The 23,733-nt window shown below is 41.7% G+C and overlaps 1 protein-coding gene across 1 annotated transcript in view; it reads left to right on the top strand.

The window, feature by feature from the left end:
- Positions 1–23,733, top strand: part of LOC132394768 (low-density lipoprotein receptor-related protein 1-like) — a 1,611,265-nt gene that overhangs the window by 815,586 nt on the left and 771,946 nt on the right. The window contains exon 16 of the mRNA XM_059971176.1: positions 12,697–12,731. Coding sequence (XP_059827159.1) covers positions 12,697–12,731 — 35 coding nt within the window. The remainder of the gene's footprint in view (positions 1–12,696; positions 12,732–23,733) is intronic.

The following is a 23,733-nucleotide window of genomic DNA, read 5'->3' as shown; positions in this document are numbered from 1 at the left end:
GGAAGAGCAGTAGATGTAGTGTTTATGGATTTCAGCAAGGCATTTGATAAGGTAGCCCACACAAGGCTTATTTAGAGAGTAAAGAGGCATGGGATCCGAGGTGACATTGCTTTGTGGAACCAAAACTGACTTGCCCACAGAAGACAAAGAGAGGTTGTAGGCGGGTTATCTTCTGCATGGAGGTCGGTGACCAGTGGTGTGCCTCAGGGATTTGTTCTGGGACTCTTACTCTTCGTGATTTTTATAAATGACCTGGATGAGGAAGTGGAGGGATGGGTTAGTAAATTTGCTAATGACACAAAAGTTGAGGCTGTTGTGGATAGTGTGGAGGGCTGTCAGAGTTTGCAGCGGGACTTCGATAGGATGCAAAACTGGGCTGAGAAGTGGCAGATGGAGATCCACCCAGATAACTGTGAGGTGGTTCATTTTGGTAGGTCAAATATAATGGCAGAATATAGTATTAATGGTAAGACTCTTGCAGTTTGGAGGATCAGAGAAATCCTTGGGTCCGAGTCCATAGGACACTCAAAACAGCTGTGCAGGTTGACTCTGTGGTTAAGAAGGCATTTAGTGCATTGGCCTTTATCAAGCATGGAATTGAATTCAGGAGCTGAGAGGTAATGTTGCAGCTATATGGGACCCTGGTCAGACCCCACTTGGAGTACTGTGCTCAGTTCCAGTCGCCTCACCACAGGAAGGGTGTAGAAGCCATAGAAAGGGTGCAGAAGAGATTTACAAGGACGTTGCCTGGACTGGGGAGTATACCTTATGAGAATAGGTTGAGAGAATAGGTTCTCCTTGGAGCAATGGAGGATAGAGGTGTGTAAGATGATGAGAGGCATTGATCATGTGGATAGTCAAAGGCTTTTTCCCAGGGCTGAAATGGACACAAGAGGACACAGGTTTAAGGTGCTGGAGAGTAGGTACAGAGATGTCAGGGTATGTTTTTTACTCAGAGAGTGGTGTGTGCATGGAATGGGCTGCCAGCAACAGTGGTGGAGGCCGATACAATAGTATGTTTTAAGAAACTTTTGGATAGGTACATTGAGCTTAGTAAAATAGAGTGCTATGGATAAGCCTAGTAATTTCTAAGGTTGTTACATGTTCAGCACAACTTTGTGGGCCGAACAGCCTATATTGTGCTGTAGGTTTTCTGTGTTTCTATAAGGAGGAATTTCTTTTGCCAGAGGGTTGTGAGACTGTGGAATTCATTGCCACAACTGGCAGTGGAGGCCAAGCTATTGTGTAAATTTTAAGCAGAGGCTGATAGGTACTCATTTAGACATGGTGTCAAATTTTACAGGGTGATGACAATAGAATGAGGTTAAGAGGATAATAAATCAGCTGTGATGTAATTGTGGAGCAGAATTGATGAGCAGAATGGCGTAACTCAGCTGCTATGCCTTATGGTCTTATGATTAAAGGCCGCCCTTAATAGTGTAATATTCTGCTCAGTCTTAAAATTCTCTTGGCTGTTTCACAATCCTGAATTCTACCCGTAAAAAATACCTTCGTACAGCCTTGGTTACAGAGGTTACTCAGTCACGCAAACAGCTTTTTTCATATAGCATCCATTAGAGGAGAAAAGCCATCAAGAGAATGAGCAAATGGAATTTGGAAACAATAGTTTCAAAGTACCTAATTTAAAAAGTAGTTTGATCTGAATTGGAAGAAGAGTTTTTCAACGGAGTTTCTTTCAGATGCACCTACATATTCTCACAGGAAGAACTGACAATATACAATGCCAGAAGCATGTGCTTCCAACCACTGTGAGGTGTATATCTTCATAAGATCTGAGCCAAATCAAATTCAGTTCTCTGTTGAGGTCAGGACTGTGACGGATACGGTGAATGTTGTTAAGCAACTGCAAACTGACTTTTACCTATCATTCGACGCTAGAAAGTCTGCTTGCAATTGATAGTGATTATTATCGTTTGGAATGTGTCCCATTGCCACCTTGCCATTGTTTCCAGTTACTTGTGATATTAGCAGAGCGCACATAATGTTATTTCTTCAGTGGTTTGATCAGGGCATGACTGTACAAGCCCATGGATCTCAGCCAGTAAGAACAGTGAGAAGAATTAAAAAGGAGACAGCTTTATAGAGCGGGCAGCAGAGGAGTGGGCGATGGAGTAGAGGGAGACAGACTTAGAAGGCTTTGGCTCAACAAGGCTTAGCCGTTAATGTGTTGAGGCCAGGTAGGTTACCTATACAGAATACAGTATGTGTGTTCTGTGCTCAGTGTCAGATGTGGGAAGTCCAGGAGACTCCCAGCCTCCCGGATGGCCACATCTGCACAAGGTCATCGAGCTACAGCTCCTTAGGGACCACGTTAGTGAACTGGAGATGCAGCTTAATGACCTTTATCTGGTCAGGGAAAATGAGGAGGTGATAGAGAGGAGCTATAGGCAGGTTGTCACACCAGGGCCACAGGAGACAGGTAAGTGGGTAACACTCAGGAGAGGGAAGAGCAGGAGTCAGACGCTAGAGAGCACCTTTGAGGCTGTACCCATTGACAATAAGTATTCCTGTTTGAGTACTGTTGTGGGGGTGGGGAGACAGTCTACCTGGGGGAAGTGGCAGTGGCTGAGCCTCTGGCACAGAGTCTGGCCCTGTGGCTCAGAAGGATAGGGAAAGGAAGAGGATGGCAACAGGGATCGGGGACTCTATAGTGAGGGGGTCAGACAGGCGATTCCGTGGATGCAGGAAAGTAGTATGAATGGTAGTTTGCCTCACAGGTGCCAGCGTCCAGGACGTTTCTGATCGCGTCCACGATATCCTGAAGTGGAAAGGAGAACAGCCAGAGGTCGTGGTGCATATTGGCACCAATGACATAGACAGGAAAAGGAAGGAGGTCCTGAAAGCTGACTACAGGGAGTTAGGAAGAAAGTTAGAAGCAGGACCACAAAGGAAGTCATCTCGGGATTACTGCCTGTGGAATGTGACAGTGAGTATAGGAATAGAGTGAGGTGGAGGATAAATGCATGGCTGAGGGATTGGAGCAGGGGACAGAGATTCAGATTTCTGGATCATTGGGACCTCTTTTGCGGCGGGAGTAACCTGTAAAATAAGGACAGGTTGCACTTGAATCCCAGGGGGACCAATATCCTGGCAGGGAGGTTTGCTAAGGCTATTGGGGAGAGTTTAAACAAGAATTGCTGGGGGGTGAGAACCAAACTGGAGAGACGGAGGAAGATGTGGTTGGCTCACAAGTAGAGAAAGCTTGCAGACAGTGCAAGAGAGAGGATAGGCAGGTGATAGAGAAGGGACACACTCAGACTGATGGTTTGAGATGTCTATTTTAATGAAAAAAGCAGATGAGCTTACAGCAGAAATCAGTACTTGGAGCTATGATGTTGTGGCCATTACAGAGACTAGGATGGCTCAGGGGCAGGAATGGTTACTTTGAGTGCTGGGCTTTAGATGTTTCAGAAAGAACAGGGAGGGGAGGCAAAAGAGGTGAGGGCGTGGGGGTCTTACTTCAGTGGTTGGTAAGTTGATGGAGAAGATCCAGAGAGGCAGGATTTATGAACATTTGGAGAGGCATAATATTATTAGGAATAGTCAGCATGGCTTTGTCAAAGGCAGGTCATGCTTTACGAGCCTGAATGAATTTTTTGAGGATGTGTCTAAGCACACTGATGAAGGTAGAGCAGTAGATGTAGTGTATATGGATTTCAGCAAGGCATTTGACAAGGTACCCCATGCAAGGCTTATTGAGAAAGTAAGGTGGCATGGGATCCAAGGGGACATTGCTTTGTGCATCCAGAACTGGCTTGCCTACAGAAGGCAAAGTATGGTTGTGGACGGGTCATATTCTGCATGGAAGTTGGTGACCAGTGGTATGCCTCAAGGATCTGTTCTGGCACCCCTTCTCTTCTTGGGTCTACTACTCTTTGTGATTTTTATAAATGACCTGGATGATGAAGTGGAGGGATGGATTAGTAAGTTTGCTGATGCCACAAAGGTTGGAGGTGTTGTAGATCGTGTGGAGGGCTGCCAGAGGTTACAGTGGGATATTGATAAGAAGCAAAACTGGGCAGAGAAGTGGCAGATGGAGTTCAACCCAGATAAGTGTGACGTAGTTCATTTTGGTAGGCCAAATATGATGTCAGAATATGGTATTAATGGTAAGCCTCTTTGCAGTGTGGAGGGTCAGAGGGATCTTGGGGTCCAAGTCCATAGAACACTCAGAGCTGCTGCACAGGTTGACTCTATGGTTCAGAAAGCTTCAGTGCATTGGCCTTCATCAGTCATGGGATTGAATTTAGGAGCCGAGAGGTAATGCTGCAGCTATATAGGACCCTGGTCAGACCCCACTTGGAGTACTGTGCTCAGTTCTGGTCGCCTCACTACAAGAAGGATGTGAAAGCCATACAAAGGGTGCAGAGGTGATTTACAAGGATGGTGCCTGAATTGGGGAGCATGCCTTATGAGTGAACGCAGCGTTTTTTTGTTGAAACGACAGAGGATGAGAAGTTACCTGATAGAGGTGTATAAGATGATGAGAGGCATTGATCATGTGGATAGTCAGAGGTTAGCACAAGAGGGCACATTTTTAAGATGCTTGGAAGTAGATACAGGGGAGATGTCAGAGGTAAGTTATTTTGTTTTTTTTTAAAACACAGAGTGGTGAGTGTGTGGAATGGGTAGCTGGCGATGGTAGTGGAAGCTTTTAGAAGCCTCCTGGGCAGGTACATGGAGCTCAGAAAAATAGAGGGCTATGGGTAACCCTAGGTAATTTCTATGGTAAGGACATGTTTGGCACAGCTTTGTGGGCTGAAGGGGCTGTATTGTGCAGTAGGTTTTCTATGTTTAAGCCTGTCTTTTAAGTCAATTAAAGTTAGGCCCCACCAAAGATTAACTTTCATTTAAAGTTTTTTTTTAATTCTAAGGCACTCAGTTCAATTTTACAAACTTCAGGGGGTGAAAGATATCCACATGAGTAACAGCACATGGTCAACTATTGGTGCAATACATCTATTTCTAACATAAGTACAAAGGTTAATGAAAAGTAAGTCCTGCCTGTCTGCTGTGGCCTTAAAAAACAACAGAAGAGCAATATCCACCATTCTTATTGTCATCCTAAATTACATTATCACTATAGCAAAAAGTTATTTTTAACCTATAAATCACTAAATCAATATCTGGTATGTTTTCCTTTTGAGGTCAGTACAAGAAGACACATGAACAAAGGCACTAATACAATGTTATCTCCAAGATAAATTGATGAAAATCTGTCTTCTTCTCTCAGGCAGTTCCTTGGGATCAAGTATGACTTACCTCTACTTCAGCTCAATAGGTCCTAAGGTCCATGAGCCTGGTGTGGGACCTGCAGACAGCACGCTGTATGCTTGCTGGTGCATGTGACTGGATAGTATAAGACATAGTATCTTCTTTTTTACTATTTATGCTGATTCCTAAGTCCACTTCGAGTAAAAAGAACTCACGGCTCTCAATAATATCCCAAATATCCCTGTTTCCTTTGACACGACTGTCCAGTATACCATGAGATCCAAGCTGGATCTGAAGACTTGAAATTCAAGCATTCTTTTCTTCTGATTGTCTGGGCCTATTTTAACATTCAGAGGGCCAATCTAACTTCTTCATTAACGTTTTCATTATGACGAACATTGTTAAGGACTCCCATCACATGCCCTGTTCTTATTGCTAACATCAGGAAGGAGGTACAGAAAACTGAAGGCACACACTCAGCAATTCAGGAGCAGCTTCTTCCCCTCTCCCATTCAATTTCCAAATGGACATTAAAACCATGAACACTACCTTACTCCTTTCAATTTCTATTCTTGCACTAATTTAACTATATACTTACTATAATTCACATTTTTCTACTATTGTATGTTTCATTGTACAGCTGTCACAAAGTCAACAAATTTCACAACATAGTCTAATGATTAAACCTGATTCTGATTTTGGAGTGGAGGCTGTGATGTTCTAATGGGAGATGGAAGGGCAATCTTTCTGTGGCTATTACATCCTATTTCTCTTTTCTTGTCGATGTTCCCATTACAGGACCTCTGATTTTCCCGATTTGTGCCCCTCTTCCCAATTCTGGGAGGAGAGGTTGTGAATTTATAACCAACATCCATCTCTGCTAAGTTCTGTAGTTTCAGTACAGCAACATTTGTTCTTGGAACCTTGTTTTTCAAAGTTTTTGTTTCAATAAGGCATTAATGCCTCTCTTTCACTAATAAACTCTCTTCCCTTTGTGGCTCTCACTGTATGGCCCCTTTATTTCCTTCTGCCATAGATGGTCTTCAAAGTGCTGAAGATTCTGCATGTTTGGGTTTTATCAGCAAGTTGCTGAATCCCTTGCAGTCTTCCAACACAAAATCTGTCTTTGGTCACAGGGTTTTCATTGGACCTCACTCTGTAGGTGCCTGACCTTGTTCCTTATACTTTAAGGTGTAGGGGAGTCTCCAATCAAAGAACATCTGTGGTTACTCAGTTCCTGGATCTCCTGGCGATTCTCGTCAGACCAGTAGTAGGCAGCCATCGATCATGGATTTGTGCCTCTGGTGGACTGTGTCCTTTCTAGGGCGCAAGCCTTGGTGGGAAGATTTGAAGCACTGGCTGTTGCTCATTCAGCAGGTCCCCATCTCCATGTCACTGCTGTAGTCCAAGGGAAGGGCAAACACCGATATAGCTTGGCATCGGTGTCATCTCAGAGGTTGCCAGAGTGTAGTTGTAAACAACATCAAACTGCCTTAGGGATCCCGGCTCTGGGTTTCTTCCTCAGAGCTTACTCCCAAAATCTTTCATGTGGGAGGGTATGGCCGCAAGGCAGTGGAGATTTAAAATCAGAGTTTTCCTTTTTCTTGGTGGGCTGCTGTCCAAAGCAACTGATTTTGAGATGCCAGTGGTCCCCCTTTGACCCTTCTCTTGTCAGTAGAAATAGTTCCGCCTGGCCTAGTATCTAAGCCATACGTGAAGGCCAAGAGTTGAACGGTGGTCAGAGGCTGTAAAAATGATGCACGCATTAGGAGCACTTTGTAGGCAGTGGGAGCTTTTACCCACTATCACCCCCGGCTAAGACAATCTTAGAAACTCATCAGACCAGTTCCATGTAAAGTAGTTAGAAGTCTCTCTGCTGGACAATCTTAGCTCAGATGCTAAGGACGTTCTGTAGTTCCTATTGGGGTTGTCAGATTGTCTCTGAGGCTTTCTTTGTAGTGTGCTTCAGAAGTTCAGCATTGATTTTCTTGTTGCAGTGTTTGTTATTGCAGCTATTTTGGGGTTAGGCTGTCATTGATTAAACTAGGTAAGGAGATGGTGATTTCTGCTGTCATTAGTACCTGTTTGTATGTAGTTGGGGCAGACATTTCTGAACTCTTCACTTAGACCAAGTGTTCCCAATCATTTTCATGCCATGGACTAATACAATTCAGCAAGAGGTCCATGACCCCCAGATTGGGAACTGCTGAAAATAACATAATATAGCAATTCCCAATGCTTTGATCAGCATTGTTGTTTTGAAGTTTTGAATCTGTCTTTCTGATGATAATAAATAGCAGGTGAATTTCAAGAGATAGAACAAAGATACAGCCTGCATTACATCAGTCATCCATTTTACACTGCTCTTACATTAATCACATTTTTATATCATTTTTAATTCATTCCACATTCCTTTCAACTAACCACTCTGTATACTTCCCCTGACAGACTCTAGGGGCAAATTACAGGGGGCAATTAACTAAACAACCTGCACTTGCTCAGTATATGAGAGAAAACCAGAGCACCTTGTCGAAGCCCATAAGAAAGTGCAATCTCCACACAGATAGGACCCAAAGTCAGGATTAAACTGGGGCCTCTGGTGCTGTAAGGCTGCAACTCTCTACGAGCTGCACCACTGCCCATTTATATGAGGATTCTTGTCCTTTAATTAAAAGAGCTTTGGAAATCTTACAGAATTGTTGTTCACCCAGACAGTCTGGTTTCTCATGAATGAAAAACCTAAATGTCTTCAAATACCTGAAGGATAAAGCTTTCTTTACAAAATAAAAACTTGTGAATAAATTTCTATTTTTAGAATAGAAAATACACAAAAGTGCCTTTTTATTTTCTTCCCAAATTTGGCTACTCAAAAAAAAAAAATCAGAGCCCATACAAACACTTTAGGTACTGATATTTCACATAACTCCTTTCCCTTAAATCAGTGATTCACAAAGTGGGTGCTATTGCGCCCCCATGCCCCAGGGGCAGTGAGTTACTAAGGGCACAATAAAGATAAAGGGGGTGGTGGTAGCAAGGGGTAGCTGAGGGGTGATAGACTTAATTTAATAAATGAATTACTTATTATGAGCATTTGATGCTCAGTGCCACATAATTCATTACATTGATCACCTGATCATTTGTAAACCCACCATTCTCTTAGACTTTGCACGAACTGTGTTACATTCACTGAAAAACAAAGTGACCAAATAATTAAAGCAATTTTGTTCATCGACAATTCTGTTCAAAGATAAATAGATGGGATGTCTGAGAATGTGGAAGACACGTTTTGTGACATACTTGGAGCAACTAAATTTGCTCTGCAGTTGGATGAGCCAACTGTGCCAAGCAAAGGAGCTTTTCTACTTGTTTATGTTTGCTTCGTAAAAGATGAAAGCATGCTTGTGTTGTTATTTGTAAGAGGACTAGAAGTAGATACGAAGGGGAGTTAAGATTTTGTGTTGTTGAGCAATTTTTCAAAGAGGGATATTCTGCTCACCAACACTCCTGCTTATGCAGCAGACTGGGCACCTCCAATGACAGGACACCACTGGAGGGTGATTACTTTCTTGAAAAAGCTGAACCTGACTTATTTAACATTCACTGTACAATTCACAAACAACATTTTGTCACCAAAAAACCCACGTGATTGGCTGCACAAATCATTAAATACCATTATCACAGAGGTAAATAAAATCAAGACCCATGCCCTCAACTATCAGTTATTTTAAGTGACTTCTCTTGAGAATGGACAATTTGAATACCTGCAGTTGCACGCCAAAGTCAGATGGCTCACCAAAGGAAACTGCCTGAGTTATTTTTTATGTGCTTTTTGAAACAGTGATAAAATTCATTGAAGGCTACATTCAGTAACCAACTCAAGAATATTAGGCATGACATTGCTTATTTGTCAGAACTACTTACAAAGTTTAATGAAATCAATCTTCAATTGCAAGAAGATAACATGAATCTTACCAAAATCACATCAGTCATCTTCAAATTTCTGTCCAAGGAACCCTATTTAAGAGCAAATTAAGGGCCAATTTCCAAGTCTCTGAGATGCAAGAGAAAAAAAAAATAGCAGATGATGATCTCCAAATATAATGTACCCACTTGTCAGAGAGACTTCAGGGCCTTCTGTCGATCCACATTCCAGATTGGGATTTAACAGGAAGGATGTAGGAAGCAATGATCTGGAAGCAATGACTTTGAACTGAAGTGAGGTTCAAAAATTCATATCAAGATCTATGGTTGCAGAAAGAAATCTCTGAATGCTATCCTGCACTACAGAAAAGGGTCAAGATGTTTATTGCCTTTCCAACATCATGTTTAGAGGAGTGTGATTTCAGTGTAGTCACCCAACTTTTGTTGAAGAAATGAAACAGACTGCAAATTGAACATTGGTATCTAAGACTCTAATGTGCCATTCAGCCTGATGTTGAGAAGCTGATACCACTGCACCAAGCCCATCCATCTTATTGAAAGGTGAATAAGTAATGAAGTAGTGAATAATTGGACTACTTATGTACACTCTAAAGCTGTTGATTAATTATTTAACAGTAATTAAAGAGAAAATCTGATTTGTAGCTTCAAATAGATTTGAATAATTTTTGCAATTGTTTGGCACTGCTTTGAAGTTGCAGTTCCTATTTTCTTTCACTGTGCATCATAAAACAAAATTCTTATTAGTTTTTATGTAATGACCGGAAAGGGAGATGGAGTTGTGGTTTGGGAACCAGAGCCGTGGTAACCCAAAAAGGTTTGGGATCCACTGCCTTAAATGAATACAATCCATGACAGCAGTCATGTTCTATGCAATCTAGATGGAACAGAGACTATATATTCCAACGTTGGCACAGTTTAAGAATATTAAACAAAGTATGTATCACTTTTCTGTAAACTTGTATTTACTATTTGTAAAATGAATTGCTATTCCATTCTTCATGTTGTGCCTTGAGCATATGAGAACAAATTGAGAAGAAATGTACTTTGAGTCAGATTTATCAGATTGTGGTAAAGTGAGACCATCTATCATTTGGAATTCAATAAGTATGGCTTAGAGTAAAAAAGAAAATATTCCTCCTTCTGAACTTCATCACATGTAAACTGACAATGATTTTTTCCATAAATTATTTTCAAATAGCGCCCAATCTAAAATGCCCCCGATAGATTCTCTAATCTAACAATTGCATTTGAGTTTACAGACCATAAAATTGTTTATTTAGTTCAATATGTGAAGTAATTGCTAAGGTGAAATTACAACCACTTCGTAAGTCTTAATACACAAATGGAACTACTGTTAGAGGCAATATAATATATTAGACAATAGACAACAGGTGCAGGAGTAGGCCAATCAGCCCTTCAAGCCAGCACCACCATTCACTGTGATCATGGCTGATCATCCACAATCAGTACCCCGTTCCTTCCTTCTCCCCATATCCCTTGACTCCGCTATCTTTAAGAGCTCTATATAACTCTTTCTTGAAAACATCTGGAGAATTGGCCTCCACTGCCTTCTGAGGCAGAGCATTTCACAGATCTACAACCCTCTGGGTGGAAAAGCTTTTCCTCAACTCCGTTCTAAATGGCTTACCCTTTATTCTTAAACTGTGGCTTCTGGTTCTGGACTCCCCCCAACATCGGGAACATGTTTCCTGCCTGTAGCATGTCCAATCCCTTAATAATCTTATATGTTTCAATCAGATCCCCTCTCACCCATCTAAATTCCAATGTAAACAAGCCCAGTCTCTCCAATCTTTCAACATATGACAGTCCCGCCATCCCAGAAATTAACCTCGTGAACCTACGCTGCACTCACTCAATAGCAAGAATGTTCTTCCTCAAATTTGGAGACCAAAACTGAACACAATACTCCAGGTGTGGTCTCACCAGGGCCCTGTACAATTGCAGAAGGACCTATTTGCTCCTATACTCAACTCCCCAGGTTATGAAGGCCAACATGCCATTAGCTTTCTTTACTGCCTGCTGTAACTGCATGCTTACATTCAGTGACTGATGAACAAGGACACCTAGATCTTGTTGTACTTCCCCTTTTCCTAACTTGACACCATTCAGATAGTAATCTGCCTTCCTGTTCTTGCCACCAGTGGATAACCTCACATTTATCCACATTGAACTGCATCTGCCATACATCTGCCCACTCACCCAACCTGTCCAAGTCATCCTGTACTCTCCTAACATCCTCCTTATATTTCACACTGCCGCCCAGCTTTGTGTTATCTGCAAATTTTCAAATGTTACTTTTAATCCCTTCATCTAAATCACTAATGTACAAAGTATATTGTAAATATCTGCTGTCCCAGCACCGAGCCTTGCGGTACCCCACTAGTCACTGCCTGCCATTCTGAAAGGGACCCATTAATCCCTACACTTTGTTACCTGTCTGCCAAACAGATTTTCTATCCATGTCAGTAACCTACCTCCAATACCATGTGCTCTAATTTTGCCCACTAATCTCCTATGTGGGACCTTATTAATGGCTTTCTGAAAGTCCAGGTACACTACAGCCACTGACTCACCCTTGTCCATTTTCATAGTTACATCCTCAAAAAATTCTAGATTAGTCAAGCATCATTTCCCCTTCGTAAATCCATGCCAACTTGGACTGATCCTATTACTGCAATCCAAATTTGCCGCTATTTCATCTTTTATAATTAACTCCAGCATCTTCCCCACCACTGATATCAGGCTAACTGGTCTATAGTTCAGTTTTCTCTCTCCCTCCTTTCTTAAAAAGTGGGATAACATTAGCTACACTCCAATCCTCAGGAACTGATCCTGAATATATAGAACATTGGAAAATGATTACCAATCCATCCATGATTTCTCAAGCAACCTCCTTAATTACCCTGGGATGCAGATCATCAGGCCTTGGGGATTTATCAGCCTTCAGTCCTATCAGTCTACCTAACACCATTTTCTGCCTAATGTGAATTTCCTTCAGTTCCTCTGTTATCCTAGGTCCTCTGGCCACTATTACATCTGGGAGATTGTCTGTGTCTTCCCTAGTGAAGACAGATCCAAAGTACCTGTTTAACTCGTCTGCCATTTCCTTGTCCCCCATAATAAATTCACCCGTTTCTGTCTTCAAGGGCCCAATTTTTTCCTCTTCACATACCTAAAGAAGCTTTTACTATCCTCCTTTATATTCTTGGCTAGCTTACCTTCTATCTCATCTTTTCTTCCCGTATTGCCTTTTTTGTTATCTTCTGTTGCTCTTTAAAAGTTTCCCAATCCTCTGGCTTCCCGTTGATCTTTGCTATTTTATACTTCTCTTTTATGCTTATACTATCCTTGACTTCCCTTGTCAGCCACGGTCGCCCCTTATTCCCCTTAGAATCTTTCTCCCTCTTTGGAATGAACTGATCCTGTAGCTTCTGTATTATTCCCAGAAATGCCTGCCATTGTTGTTCCACTGTCATCCCTGCTAGGGTATCTTTCCAGTCAACTTTGGCCAGCTCCTCCCTCATGGCTCCATAGTCCCCTTAGTCCAACTGTAATACTGACACTTCCGATTTTCCCTTCTCCCTCTCAAATTGTAGATTAAAACTTATCATATTGTGATCACTACCTCCTAATGTCTCCTTTACCTTGAGTTCCCTTATCAAACCCAGTTCATTACACAACACTATATCCAGAATTGCCTTCTCCCTGGTAGGCTTCAAGCTGCTTTAAGAATCCATTTTAGAGGCACTCCACAAACTCCCTTTCATAGGGTCTAGTACCAACCTGATTTTCCCAGTCTACCTGCATGTTGAAATCCCCCATTACAACCATAGCATTACCTTTGCGACATGCCAACTTTACCTCTTGATTCAACTTGCACCCTATATCCAGACTATTATTTGGGGTCCTGTAGATAACTCCCATTAGGGTCTTTTTGCCCTTACCATTTCTCAGTTCTATCGATACTGACACTACATCTCCTGATCCTATGTCACCCCTCGCAAGAGACTGAATTTCATTCTTCACCAGCAGAGGCACCCCACCCCCTCTGCCCACCTGGCTGTCCTTTCGATAGGACGTATATCCTTGAATATTCATTTCCCAGCCCCGGTCCTCTTGCAGCCATGTCTCTGTTATTCCTACAACATCATACTTGCCAATTTCCAACTGAGCCTGAAGCTTTATTTCTTATACTTCGTGCATTCATATATACTTTTAATCTTAGTTTTAATAATACTTTCAATGTCAACAAAATAATAAGAGTACGGAGGAGATTTACTAGAATGTTATCTGCGTTTCAGCACTTAAGTTACAGAGAAAGGTTGAACAAGTTAGGTCTTTATTCTTTGGAGCATAGAAAGTTGAGGGGGGACTTGATAGAGGTATTTAAAATTATGAGGGGAATAGATAGAGTTGACATGGATATGCTTTTTCCATTGAGAATGGGGGAGATTCAAACAAGAGGACATGAGTTGAGAGCTAAAGGGCAGAAGTTTAGGAGTAACACGAGGGGGAACTCAGAGAGTGGTAACTGTGTGGAACAAGCTTCCGGTAGAAGTGGTAGAGGCAGGTTTGATTTTGTCATTTTTTTAAAAAATTGGATAGGTAAATGGACAGGAAAGGAATGGAGGGTTATGGGCTGAGTGCAAGTTAGTGGGACTAGGTGAGAGTAAGTGTTCGGCACGGACTAGAAGGGCCAAAATGGCCTGTTTCCGTGCTGTAATTGTTATATGGTTATTATTCCTCTCACTTCTCACACTGATCCCTATTGCACTTGGCCATACTCTTCGATCCCTTCCTGAGCTTTCTTCCCCTTTAATTCTGTTGTCTTTCTTAACTTTTCTTATTCTCTTTCCCTTTAACTCCATCCTTACATTTCCAGTTTGTCTCTTCCCCCCCCCCCCCCCACTTATTAGTTTAAACACACCTGTTTAGCAGTGGCAAACCTGCCTGGCAGAATGCTGCTCCCCCACCTGTTGAGGTGCAACCCGTCTCCTTTGTACAATTCATCCCTACCCCAAAATAGATCCCAGTGAATCTAAAACCCTGCTTCCCTCATCGGCTCCTCAGCCACGCATTGAGATCCCATATCTCCCTGTTCCTGCCCTCACCAGCACAAGGAACTGGAAGCAAACCAGAGATAACCACCCTGGAGGTCCTGCTTTTCAGCCTTCTACTGAGAATCCAACTTTAACAGCAATATGGACAGTGATGACAAAGGATCAGATAAAGCAAATACCATCATGTAATGAAAGGGCTTAAATATAATGTGCTTGTCTGGTGCCATATGGGTGACACAGAATCAGGCTGAATATTTAGAAATGTGTAAACCAATTGGTCAAATGTACTTTATGTATCACATTTGTACAGTTACTATGAAACAATCATTCAAAGGACAATACAAAAATCCATTAACTTTAATAACATTACTTTCACCCTGATCGTGTTCCACAGAAAAAGTATATTCTTTTCCTTTTGCTTCTATGTATCTTAATGACCAAGAGCTTTTCTTTATTATAAACAAGAGGATGGATAGATAACATGACATTGACAGTAATAGTGAGGTACTTGCTCCACGTTTGTGATCTGCATTATTAGTTTTATTTGCCCAACTTTCCCATTAATGAGAGGGGAAGATGGATCACACATGGAGGATCCAATGTCCGATCCTTTTTACCTTGTTGTGAGAACCCAGTTGACATGTATCTGAACAAATCTGAGCATTCAGTCAATGATGGACAGCAGGGACTCATGACCAGATGAGCCTGTGTGCTGCCAGCAGTACTAATTGTAACAGATCAAATCATCATGCTTACATAGATCTATAAAAGCACCAACACATTTGATGGCACTCTTTCCAGACTGCTGAGGTGTATTTTTGATAGGAGAGCTTGGCTTTTTCTCACATCCCAGATTCAAGTGCCTTGGTGCCCTGTGTAAACTTACCAGTTTGATGTGAAGTTAATTCTCCAGTTCTCAATTTTACCCAGGTTCAAAGCCGCTGCCTTTCTTCCCAGTTAGCAATCCAATCAGATTTTTTATATAATACTGGCTTATATCTCATGAAATTTGTTGTTTTGCAGTAGCAATATGGAGCAAAGACCAAAATTACTATAAATCACAAACTGAATCAATAGGGCAAAGAAGGTATAATGAAATTGGCTTCATGAGCTGTTCAGAAAACTGCTGTCAGAGGAGTGGAAGCTGTTCTAAATCCAAGTGAAATAAACAGTTTAAAAAATTGTTCCTATGTCTTTAACTTATTTAGTTTCTTTCAAGTACTCAGTACCAAGCCAAGGCACTGATATTGCAACTTTCAATGGACCAGATTATTGATTTTAACAGTGCAGCAGTTTGTTCTATATATTAGCTATTCAAGGCAATTATTTTGTGTCTTGAAACGTCCTGACAGCAACAATCAAATAAGAACAGTTAATCTGCTTTCATAATGAAATGAATGCTTACCAGAGAACAAAAAGTACTCTTCAATTTTAGAGGTATAAGAACAGATAAAATCTCTTTGAAAGAAGAGTAGTAAGTGATATGAAGAAAATGATTGACATCATCAACCACATAAAATGTATAAAGCTAATGATCAAACATTTTGGCAGGTCAAGCGTGCATCATTGTTTGTCATCTTAGAGCTCAGAAAAATAGAGGGCTATGTGTAACCCTAGGTAATTTCTCAGGTAAGGACATGTTTGGCACAGCTTTGTGCGCCTAGGGCCTGCATTGTGCTGTAGGCTTTCTATGTTTCTTTGTTTCTATGTGTAACTCTCGTTTCAGCTAGTGGCTTAATATAGGGGGTGATAGCCCCTGGCCTGGCCAAACTAATGAAATCTTGTTTGGGTGGATGCTGCACGCTGATTCCCCAGTACAAATCAGTACCCCAAAATATGGTTAGTAAAGGAAACAAATAAAAAAGAGAAAAGGGCTCATTCTCATAAAACAGTCTAGTACACAAATGTAGCTTACTGATAAGCCATTCGTCCACCATCGACCTCCTCTGATTGTCATTAACCATTGGACCCTCAATCCAAGTCCACTCCGTCTAGCGGTCTACCAACTCTATCCATTTGCGTTTTCTCTCATCTCTCCCCGGCAAAAGACTGTGAGAATCTCTCTTCCAGACTCATAAGAAAAAACAACATTTCTCTCATTGGATAGCCCCAGCATTCCAAACCCCGTTATCTCTAGTCATAACCCAAATATTGCTGCTACAGAGAAACAATTACATTAACAGTGAAACATTACAGCATGTTACATATGTTTCTGTCTTCACTAGTGTAAATAACCAAAAGCATATGATTCCAGCTGTATCAGGGGCTCCTAACCTGGGGTTCACAGAGCCTAGGTTAATGGTGGGGGTCCATGGCATAAAAAAGGTTGGAAATCCTGATGATCAAAATAATTAACATGACTTGTCATTGAAGCCTCAGAACTGGCTTTTAGAAAAGTATAGTCCGTACCATCACTGCAAAGTTTCTGGACATCTGCTGGGCTGTGTTTATTTTCAAGTCATCTGTTGACTGGCACATAGACAGACAAAATGGTCTCTGTACAGAATTTTATTGTGTGTTCCACCATCTGGAAAATGGTGATATCAGCAAAATTCAATCAAGTAGCCCACCATGCAGTTGGAAGTGCTACTGCCCAAACATGCCAACTGCTGGATCAACTGTTCCCAGTGCGATGGTATTGGTTTTGCTGGCCACATAGTTCTAGACTCAAATGAAGATATTAAGCCCTATCTGATTTAGATGGCTACAGATACCCTTCTCTGATCTCTTCCCTGTGAATCCTGCATGGTGAGATTAGCCACCACCGCCCACTGTTTGAGCAGTAAGTCACCCTACCAAGGAAAGGATACCTTCAGCTAACAAAGTAGTTTAAACACAGCTCATTTATTTTTAGTGATACACTTTTATATCCAGACAAAACTCTTAAAACAAATAAAAAAAATTCCAAATTACAAACGATTTCTAAAACACAAAGGATTTCCAAAGCACAGGTACAATTTCTATAAGCTAGAAAGACATACCAATGATTCATCATAGAAACTGAAGACACAGGAATGGAAACTAGTTCATCTCATCTTTCTGACATTTGTCTTGATGCTCCTTTACCATTCCTAATAAGCTGACTACTCTCTTACATTTATATTGTTTTTATGCGACTTGGGTGATTGCATACATTTCAGACACTTTTTCAGAAAGATATAGTTTTAAAACTTCTGGGAACAGATATCCCAAACATCCAAAATTAATGCCGTGAATCAACGCGTACAACATGCTGGAGGAACTCAGCAGGTCAGGCAGCATCCGTGGAAATGAGCAGTCAACATTTTGGGCCGAGACCCTTTGTCAGGACTGAAAGAGGGGGCAGGGTCCTTATAGAGAAGGTGGGGGGAGGGTAGGAAGGAGAAGGCTGGTGGGTGCCAGGTGAAAAACCAATCAGAGGAAAGATGAAGGGGTGGGGGAGGGGAAGCAGGGAGGGGATAGGCAGGAAAGATGAAGAAGGAATGTAAGGAGAAAGCACTATGGGTAGTAGAAGAAGGCAGAATCATGAGAGAGATGATAGGCAGCTGGAAGAGGAGGCAGAGTGAAAGTGGGTCTCAGCCCGAAACGTTGACTGCTCATTTCCATGGATGCTGCCCAACCTGTTGAGTTCCTCCAGCATGTTGTACGTGTTGATTTGACCACAGCATCTGCAGTGTACTTTGTGTTTAATGCAGTGAATGCTGACTCTGAGTACAGGGATCTTCCAATTATTGATTGATCAACTATTTGAAAATAGTAAGAACTTTATTTATATAGCACCTTTCATACATTAAGATACAGGCTCAAAGTGATTTACATAAAATGTAATCAAATATACCAAACTATATAAATGTAATCAGCATCAACAGTGTTAATTCAATAAATAGGGGTTCTGAAACATTTCACTATACTAGCCCACTGTATCACAATCAGTAGAGTATTTCAGATCTTTGGTGCATATGACCAAAAGGCCACATAACCAGTTCTTATATGCTCATTTCTAGGAAACCACAAACCTAAGATTACGATTAAGGATGTAAGGGGTTAGACATTCCAAAATATATAGAAGAGCTAGCTTCTTCAAAGCCTTATATACAATTCAAATTATTTTAAAATGTATCATTAAGAACACAGATAGCCAGTGTAATGATGCCAAAACTGGTGAAATGTGCTCAGATTTTCATTTTCTGGTTAAGATTCTTCTGCCATATTTTGAACAAGCTACCGCTGATTTATATTTTCCTTACACAGTCCTGAAAGGAATATATTACTGTAACGTAATCAGTTAAAAACAAAAGCATGTATCAATTGATGCACTAAGTGATAGTATCAATCTGGTCTGCAAGCATCCTTGAACTAAATACCTTTGCCAGTTTTGGCTGGTTTGAACCTGGCCAACTATCATAACCACAATGTTTTACACTCCATCTCTTGAGCAGTCAGCCCCATGCAGACAGTGCTGTTTGTCTGCAAAGTTGTCCTTTTAGCTTCAGAGTGATTACTGCTTGTAATTTATATTAAGAACTGAAGGCTGGCTTCTGTTTATGATAAGAAGCTGAACAAATAATATTAGTTGGAAGTTTTACTAACTCAAAAACAACTCTTTGATCTCCAGAAGTGTCAGCTGTTGTGTTAGAAAGCTGAGCTTAGCAGAAAGAGGTGAATTGAAAGAACTACAATTGACATTAAAACAATATTTGCTTGAGAATGGTAGCAATGATGGTGAATATCCATTACAGCAGAAAATTTCCCCTCATGAAGAATAAAAACACAAGGATTTAGATGAAAACAGACTAACATAAATTATGCTCTACCTTCAATATAAGCTGCATTTGTCATAACGGGGGCATTGAGAGTGGACCCAAATGCAAGACACAGACACTGAAATAGTAGGGACAAGTCTAGCTGTGTCAAGAAAGCAAGGGAAGTGGGGAAGAAATGATGATGGACAAGACACAGGCCCTGGACAAGAATAGGATAATAGGACCTGGGCTAGGACTAGACTAGGAAAGCAGGATGTGGATGAGGAACTGGGAACTAGGGACGTGGAACCTGGACAAGGACTCCGAGCCAAAGACTGGACAGGGACCTGGAATCTAGGTCTTGACTCGAGCTCGGAGTCCGGATCTAGGCAAGGACAAGACGTAGCAAGGCAACAGGACTGGCCGGAGGAGGAGGAGAGGTGCAGGATGCAAGACTCCTGGGCTGGATAAGGACATGAAGCTCAGACTTGGACTTGGGAGACTGGAACACAGAGCTTTGAGAGACAAGAACGGGGAACATAGAGCCAGGACGCTTCCTTGGGAACAGGACATAAGGCCGGGACTCATACACAGAAAGCTGAACACAACAAGATGGTTCCAAACACAAGATAGCAGCAAACAGCCAGAACTCCCCAGCAAAGGCATGGACACAGAGACAGTTCCAACTCAAGGTAGCAGCAAACAGCCGGACCTACCTAGCAAAGGTGAGGACACAAAGAGACAGTTCCAAACAATGAAAGACAGTTCCTTGTCTGGACACGGCAAGGCTCCAGTCTTGCTCCAACAGTAGAACTTGACAGCAAGAACAGGGAAGAATGCAGGCGGGGCTCCAGGCGAAAGGTAGCAGGCAAGGCTTCAGCCAAGGGCTACAGAAAGAAGGGGAAGGGAAGGGAAGGGAACAGTCCAGCCTCAGGGTAACAGCATGAGACAGCCTGGCTTACCCAACAGAGGCAAGGTCAGGGGGGGACAATCCAACCACAGGGTAACAGCAACAACAGCCTGACGTACCCCACAGAGGCAAGAACAGGATACTGACAAAACAAACCAGCACCTACACTCGAATCCCGGGCCACTTTAACTCCCAGCCCCAAGACGAGCATCAGGTGCCTATGATTAAATCCAACTGAAACAAGGGGCAGCCGAAAGACCCGGAGTCCATGGACCGGACAATGAACTGAAATGCGGATTTGTGACAGCATCTGCCATTGAACACTATTGCCCAATGTTCCTCTGGTCAATACACAGTAAATTGTCACTTATTCTGAATAGAAAAGCAACATGTGGCAAATACCGGAGACCTGCAGTAAGTTATAAAGATGGAAGTGCTAGAAATACTCAGCGAGCCTGCAGAGAATAAAGAGACTATCTACATGAAACAAATAAATGAAAAGAGGAGAGACAACTGTATTACTGACTTCCCAACATTTCGTTTGGAGTGCATTCAAGTTTCTATGCATTAATTTTGTGGTTTGCAGATACAGGTATCAACTGTAAAGTAACTCATTGAACAATCTACTTATTTGCCAGGCAATATAAGCAACATGCAATAGAAAGATAACCATTTGCACAATTGGTGGATCAGATCTAATCTCGGAGGTCCTGCCACTTCCAGCTGTGGACAATTAAACATCAAAGGGTGAGGCTCCAGAAATATTCCCGTTCTCAATGGTGAAGTAGTCCAGCATGCTAGTGCAAAAGAATAGAAAAAGCACTTGAATAATCTACAGTCAGAGGTGCTGCATAGGTGATCCATCTGTAGTCTCCTGCAGTGATCCCCAACAAATTCAATTCACTCCACGTGATATTCAGAAACTGGTTACAACAAAGTCTATGGGCCCTGGCCATTTTCCAGTATTAGTACTGAAAACCTGTGCTCCAGAGCTTAATGCATCCTTGGCCAAACTGTTCTAGTATAGCCCCAATGCTGGTTCCTACACAGCAATGTGAAAAATTGCCCAGCTATGTCACTTCCACAAAAAGCAGGACAGATCCCTCCAACCAGTTAGTTATCAGTCATTTCTTGGTCATCAATCATTTGTGCCCTAAAGCAAGGGTTGTCACCTTGTTTTATGCTGTGGATCAATCTCATTAAGCAAGGAGTTCCTGGACCCCAGGTTGGGAAACCCTGCTCTTAAGTATCACTCATTAAGCAACAACCTACTCACAGAAGCTTATTATGGGTCACTCAACCCCTGACCTCATTTCACCATAATCTAAACATGGACAAAAGGGTTGAGTCCAGAGGTCAAGTTAAAGAATCCATCCTTGACATCAAGACAATATTTGATTGACTATGGTAGCAATGAGCCCTGGCTAAATATGAGCCAACAGGTATTAGATGGAAAACATTTCTCTGCTGGAATCATGCCAAACTCAAAGGAAGATGGTTATGGCACTTGGAAGTATTTCATCTTTATCACAGATCAACTTGCAGGAGCTCCTAATGGCTGTGTCATCAGTCCCAACATCTTTGGATGCTTAATGAATAACCTTGCCTCATTCAGAATGTCAGACATAGGACAAACATCTTCGGCTGCTCAATGAATAACATTGCCTCATTCACAATATCAGAAATAAGACGATCATTGATCACTGATCATTGCAAAATGCTCAGCACTATTTAGGATACCTCAAATAATGAAGCTGTCCATATTCAAGACCGTAAGACAGAGGAGTAGAAATAGGTTATTTGGATCATCGAGTCTGCTCTGCCACTCAATCGTGGCTGATCCTTTTCTTCTTTCCTCAGCCCCACTCCCCAGCCTTCTTGTTGTAACCTTTGATGCCATGTCTAATGAAGAACCTATCAAACTCTGCCTTAAATACACCCAACGACCTGGCCTCCACAAGGGCCTGTGGTAACAAATTCCACAAATTAACCACTCTTTGGCTAAAGAATTTATTCCACATCTCTGTTTTAAATGGACACCTCTTTATCCTGATGCTGTACCCGCTTGTCCTAAACTCTCCCACCATAGGAAACACCCTTTCCACTTCTACTCTGTCTAGGCCTTTCAATATTCAAAAGGTTTCAGTGAGATACCCCCTCATCCTTCTAAATTCTAGTGAGTATGGACCCAGAGCCATCAAACATTCCTCATATGATAAAACATTCATTCCTGGAATCATCCTTGTGAACCTCCTCTGGACCCTCTCCAATGCCAGCACATCTTCTTTTAGATGAGGAGCCCAAAACTGTTCACAATACTTTAAAGTGAGGCCTCACCAGTGCCTTATAAAGCCTCAGCATCACATCCCTGCTCTTGTATTCTAGACCTCTTGAATATGGAATGTTAACATTTCATATTACTTCCTCACCACTGAATCTATCTGCAAGTTAACCTTTAAGGTATTATGCACAAGGACTCCCAAGTCCCTTTGCACCCCAGATTTTTGGATATTTTCTCCATTTAGGGAATAGTCTGCACATTTATTTCTACTACCAAAGTGCATGACCCTGCATATTTGGCACTTTTTTAACCATTCTCCTAATTGGTCTAGGTCCTCACGCAATCTACTTTTTTCTTCAACACTATCTGCTGCCCCTGCACCAATCTTCATATCATCTGTAAATGGCAACAAAGACATCTATTCCATCATCGAAACCATTGATATACAGCATAAAAATATGTGGTCCCAACACTGACCCCTGCGGAACACCACTACTCACTGGCAGCCAACCAGAAAAGGATAGTTTTATCCCAGTAACTGCCTCCTACTTATCAGCCAATGCTCTAACCATGCAGTAACTTCCCTGTAATACCATGCACTCTTAACATCGTAAGCAGCCTCATGTGTGGCACCTTGTCAAGGGCCTTCTGAAAGTCCAAATATACAACATCCACTGTATCCACTCTATTTATCCTATTTGTAATCTCCTCAAAGAAGTCCATTAGGTTCATCGGGCAAGATTTTCCCTTAAGAAAATCATGCTGACTTTGTCCAATCATGTCCTGTGTCACCAAGTACTGCATAACCTTATCATTAAAATTGACTCCAATATCTTTCCAATCACTAACTGGTCTATAATTTCCATTCTGCTGCCTTTCTCCTTTCTTAAGCAGTGGAGTGACATTTGCAATTTTCCAGTCCTCTGGCTCCATACCAGAGTCCAATGATTTTTGAAAGGTCATTACTAATGCCTCTGCAATCTCTACCACTACCTCTTTCAGAACCCTCGAGTGTAGTTCATCTGGTCTGGATGACTTATGTATCATCAGGTCTTTCAGCTTCTTGACCATCTTCTCCCTTGTAATAGTAACTGCACTTACTTCTCTTCCCTCACATCCTTCAACATCTGGCATACTGCTAGTGTCTTTCACAGTGAAGACTGATGCAGAATACTCTTATCTGCCATCTCCTTGTTCCCTGTTATTATTTCTCCAGTCTCATTTTCTAGCAGCCCTATATCCACCCTCATCTCCTTTATTTTTTACATACTTGAAAACATCTTTACTTTGATATTGTTTGCTAGCTTTCTTTCATATTTCATCTTTTCCTTCCTAATGATTCTTTTTGTGGCTCTCAGTAGATTTTTAAAAGCTTCCCACTATGAATTTTTGCAGTGTTATATGCCCTTTCTTTTGCTTTAACATTAGCTTTGACTTCCCTTGTCAGCTATGATGGTACAACTTTCTTTAACTTTGGAATACAGCTAACCTGCACCTTCCTCATTTTTCCCAGAAACTCACACCATTGTTGTTCTGCAGTAATCCCTGCCAGTATCTCCTTCC

Source organism: Hypanus sabinus, chromosome 5, assembly GCF_030144855.1.
Source record: "Hypanus sabinus isolate sHypSab1 chromosome 5, sHypSab1.hap1, whole genome shotgun sequence".
Taxonomy (NCBI): Eukaryota; Metazoa; Chordata; class Chondrichthyes; order Myliobatiformes; family Dasyatidae; genus Hypanus; species Hypanus sabinus.
The sequence above is the reverse complement of the archived record's forward strand: the minus strand, read 5'-3'. Positions and strand labels throughout refer to the sequence as shown.